Raw genomic sequence first — 5,029 nt, forward strand, 5'->3', positions numbered from 1 at the left:
CCAAAACGACAGCTTGTGGAATGTGCCACTTTATGACGTAATAGTGCGGCTAAACCCTGCCTCCGCAGAAGAAAAGCAATGCCTGCTTCTACATCACTGCCTGTTTAGCCCTGCCCACTGATTCACACATAATAACGAGAGAGTCAAACGCAGCTCTATGCAGAAATCAAACAATAAAGATGCTCCGAAGACAACAAGACGCTGTGCAGTGCCATATTGTGGAAAAATGGTTTTTGCATTGCCTTCCTTCTGATCCTAACATTAGGAAAGAGTGGATGAACTTTATTTTTAAAGGGGTCATGTGACGCTGCTAAAAAGAACATTATTTGGTGTAATGCAATGTGTTTATGCGGTTTAAGGTTAAAAAAACACATTATTTTCCACATACTGTACATTATTGTTTCTCCTCTATGCCCCGCCTTTCTGAAACGCGTCCTTCACGACATGGTAGCGGCAACAACAATACTACAGCGAGAATAAAAGTTACGCCTTCTTTCTTTGTGTGAACATTTGGGCAGCGTTATGCAAATCTTCCCAGATGACGTAGATATGGGGGGGCATGTTAGAACGAGCCGTTTTAGGTAGGTGTGGCTGACTCTTAACTTTTATAAAGAATATCTCTTTGGATTTGAGACTTTAGTCTTTGCAACTTTACAGATCTTCTTTATGAACCAAGAGCTTGTAACACTCCAAAGAGAAAGGAAAAATTTAAATCGCATCATATGACCCCTTTAATGAAGATCCAGACCGCGTCAGTAAGAACTCGGTCCTTAGTTCACTTCATTTTACCACGGATTTGTTTGCAAAGAAAGCACAATTCAAAATCAGGATTTTCAGAAAGATTGAAACTAAAAGACGATGCTGTGCGACTATATTGAATTATCGGACAGTAATGTCGCACCACACAAGTGTGAGTAACTGTTTTTATTACGTGATCACTATTGCTTTGTCTGTTATTACAGATTGTTTGATATATACTGTGTATTTATGCGTTTTAACCTAAATCACAGCAGCCATCTGTGAAGGATGTAGGCTGTCAAACATACACAACTTTTAGCCAATCATAGCAGTGGGCGTTTACTTCTGAGTCTACAATCCGCCACACTGATTCAAACAGAGCGTTTCTATGAGGGGGTCAAAGCAGGACAGAAAATAGCCTATTACTTCTAAATTATGATGCTTTTTGATGTAAAAATCTTACTAACATTGTAAGTGGACCTCAGTGAACAGTACAAAATAATAAAAAAGGCAGTTCATGACCCCTTTAAGTCTGTTTTGAACACTTGAGACAAAACTTGAAACAATTCGTGTTGTTTTCACACAATATTCAGTCAATTAACACGTTTCTAAAATGCTTCAATTTTCTTTTCACACAAGCTTACCCCATACCAAAATTATGGATCTTTCTAATCTTTTTTACAAGTGCTTAAACACAGCATGACAGAAAAGAAGACCTAATGTTCCAAACTTTAAATATAGTGTAAAGCCTCTACTTCTGCATTCAACAGCAGCTCAAAAGTATTGAAAAAAAAATCTCTCTATATACAATATTGTAACAACTGATAAGCATTTTTAAGTACCAGATCACTGAAATATTTAGAAATAGCCGATTCCAGTCTCAGTTGGAGGAATAGTCAGGTGTTGATGCTCTTTGCATTACATCAACATAGAATAAAAAAGACCTCTTTAAATTGGTTTTGTGGATGCAGAACAACACAAAGAATCAGAGAGAGAAAAAATAATGCCTGGGAGAGGGAGAGGAATAGCAGTAGGAAGGAGAGGAGTAGTTGGATCAGAAAAAGGGAGAAGAAGAGGTAGGGGAGAGGAGATAGAATGTGTGCTGGACTGTGCATTTGTGACTTTATCACATAATTCTGTAATTGTGACTTTTTTTCTTGCAATTGTGAATTTATCTCACAATTCTGATAAAGTCTGAATTGCAAGATGTAAACTCGCAATTCCAAGAATAGAAGTCCAAATTGTGAGATAAAAAGGTCACAATTACCATTTTTACTTTTTTATTCTGTGAAGGGAACAAGCTTGCATAGTAAACAAAGGCCATGTATGTTGTATTTTTTGTTGATCACTGGCATCAGCTACCATGGGGGCACCATCATCCAACCCCCACCCACTGGAGAGCAATTTCAATCAAGGTTCCAATTGAATTTCTGCATAGGGGACCCTATTTATTTCTATTGTACATTCTATAAAATAATGACTCATTCAATTTTAGACAGTATGTTGCCAAGAATGAACACATTCAACACTTAAAAATGTAAAATGGGTTTCAGCTGAAGGTAACGAAATTACAAAAAACTATGGATTTTTATATTGTCTATATGCAGGTAGAACTGAAACATGACAAGTAATGCAGTTTTTGTAAAGCCATCAACTGTTAGTATTTTGACAGTCACTGTGCTATGATTGACTATATGTTCCTGTTGGATAGAAAAGTAGTGCTAATGTTTTGACCGAATGGGTTTGCTGTGTTTTGAGTATATATGTAGAAAAAGGTATTCAGCATTTTGAAATGTTGAGTTTGTATTTATTTAACAAAATGTGGTTTTGGCCAGTAAAATAACTATTTGGCTAATTGTGTGATGTAGGTGTGTTGCTGTGTTAAGAGTTTAGAAAAAGTACTTTAAGTATTGGTAAACGCTTGTTAGCAATTGAAAAAAACTCTAAATAAAGCACAATTGGAAATTCCAGTAAGTCTACTGAGCAATAAAAGAGCAACATTTGAGCAAAAAAAAACCTTCTATTTGTATAAAAAGAGCATTGGATCAAAATGCAAAGGTACCAAATATACTGAAGACGTAGAAGGGGATGGACTCTTTCTCCTCTCCGTTCAGCTCTCCTTTGCATTTGTAGGTTCTGTCCTCCAGGGCGGCGGTGTAGCCCATGCTGGGGTTGTACGAACCCTCCACCATTATCTCTGAGTCTTTCTCGTACAGCGTGACGTTTATCGAGGGATCCGTTACCAGACATGGGATCGTGCCTTCCTCTCGCGTCTTAGTCACCATGACATGATCGTTCTCAAGGAACCACACCTCAGGATCTGAGGAGAACAGAATCAGTGAATCAGTGTGTGTGCGAATGAATCAATAAGTGAATGATTGCGTGAGCAAATGAACAACTGAATGTAGGAATCAAATGAATGGATGCAAATAATTCAGTGACTGAACAAATAATTCAAGGTGTTAATAAATGAATGAATGCATGAGAGAGTGAGTGAATGAATGAAAAAATCAATAAATGAATAAATGTTTGACAATAATGAAAGAATAAATGCATGAGTGGATGAACAAAATAATGTGAGAATCAATAAATTAATGAATGTGTGAGTAAATAAATGACTGCATAAGTGAATGAATCAATTAATGTAGGAATCAAGAAATAAGTGAAATAATAAATTAATGTGAGAATTAATGAATGAATGTGTGAGAAAATGTATAAATAAATGTTTCAATGTGAGAATCAATAAATGAATGAATGTGTCATTGAATAAATGAACAAAACCCAGTGTGAGAATGTTCAAATGAATGAATGCATGAGTATATGAACAAATGAATCACCGTGAGAATAAAATAAATGAATGCATGAGGGAATAAACGAACAAATCAATGTGAGAATCAACAAATTAATTAATGCATTAGTGAATAAACAGATAAATCACTGTGAGAATTAAATAAATAAATGCATAAGTGCATGAACAAAAAAATCAATATGAGAAATAATAAATGAATGAATGCATGACTTAATTAAATAAATGTGAGAATTACCAAATGAATGAATGCACAAATAATGTTAGAATCAATAAAGGAATTAATGTACGAGTGAATGAACAAAAGAATCAATGTGAAGACCAATAATTGAATGCACAAGTGAATGAAAGAACAAATGAATGAATATGGAAGTGAGAAAATGGATCAAATAAAATTCACACAACATTAAATCAATGGAAAAATCACAAAAACATTCTAATGTTAAAATGTTCAAATATACAATATCTGTTGTTTTTACATGCACTTTTGAAAACTCGACCTACTAGTAGTCACTCAGAATTAATTAAGCAATTACGCAATTAATTAAGAAATGTATAAATTAAATAGTTTTGAATATTTTCATGAGTTCTTACCAGGCACAAACACAGCCACCTCTCTGGTCTCGTTTGTCCCGTTCTCTAAACACACATAGACGCCCGTTTGTCTCCACGTCACCTGCTCCAGACTGAGAATGCTGGAGGAGGGACTTCGCTTCTCGGTGTGGAACTCCGGAACTTTCTCCTCCCGCTTGAAGCGCCAGGTGACGTTACTCCAGCCAGAGCAGGTGATGCTGAAGGAGGAGTTGATGGAGAGGATGATCTGAGTGACGCTGGGATTGAGCTCCAGACCTGAACTACCCAGAGAGAGCAGGAGCAAACCTGCCCCAAAACCAGCACTGAGATTAATACCACTTCACTCAAACAATACTGCTCTACAATAACTCAAGACGTGCAAAAATAATTTGGGGAAAACAAATGTCAGGGTTCCTCCCTGAGAATTTTGGGAAGAACATTTTACTGTACGTTTTAGAGCATTTAAAATCGCATTCTCGTATATTTTTAAGTTATTTAAGATGAGACACTAGTTTTTTGCATGCATTGTTCAATTTCACGATTTTGGGCTATTTTGCTTCTATAACATGTCAATTCCGACAATATGTCAATGTCAACAATAGTGGAAAGAAAACATTCAAAATAAACATTTAAGTGTTTATTTTACTACATTTTATCTATATGCATCTGTAGATTTCAATTACAATAATCTAATTTCTGTCATGACAACTCTCGGAGGGATTGGCATGGTAATGTACATGACAATGTTAATGTATTTGGTCTTGGCGGAATAGATCTGCTACGCTGCTGCTGCTGCTGCTGCTGCGGCAGAGCAAGTACCGAGACTTGCTACTGCCAATACATCCACAACATGCTGCTGTGAGCATGTAAGAAATATTGCTGCTGCAAATATAACATACATGAAATAACCCC

General features: G+C 36.2%; 1 protein-coding gene across 1 annotated transcript in view; it reads right to left on the reverse strand.

The window, feature by feature from the left end:
* The window catches only part of pdgfrb (platelet-derived growth factor receptor, beta polypeptide), a 63,869-nt gene that overhangs the window by 36,071 nt on the left and 22,769 nt on the right, over window positions 1-5,029 (reverse strand). Inside the window, exons 3-4 of the mRNA XM_016561529.1 lie at window positions 4,139-4,423; window positions 2,801-3,058 (exon numbers count right to left, since the gene is read on the reverse strand). Coding sequence (XP_016417015.1) covers window positions 2,801-3,058; window positions 4,139-4,423 — 543 coding nt within the window. The remainder of the gene's footprint in view (window positions 1-2,800; window positions 3,059-4,138; window positions 4,424-5,029) is intronic.

This window comes from Sinocyclocheilus rhinocerous, unplaced genomic scaffold (assembly GCF_001515625.1).
Source record: "Sinocyclocheilus rhinocerous isolate Xijiao unplaced genomic scaffold, SAMN03320098_v1.1 scaffold168, whole genome shotgun sequence".
NCBI lineage: Eukaryota > Metazoa > Chordata > Actinopteri > Cypriniformes > Cyprinidae > Sinocyclocheilus > Sinocyclocheilus rhinocerous.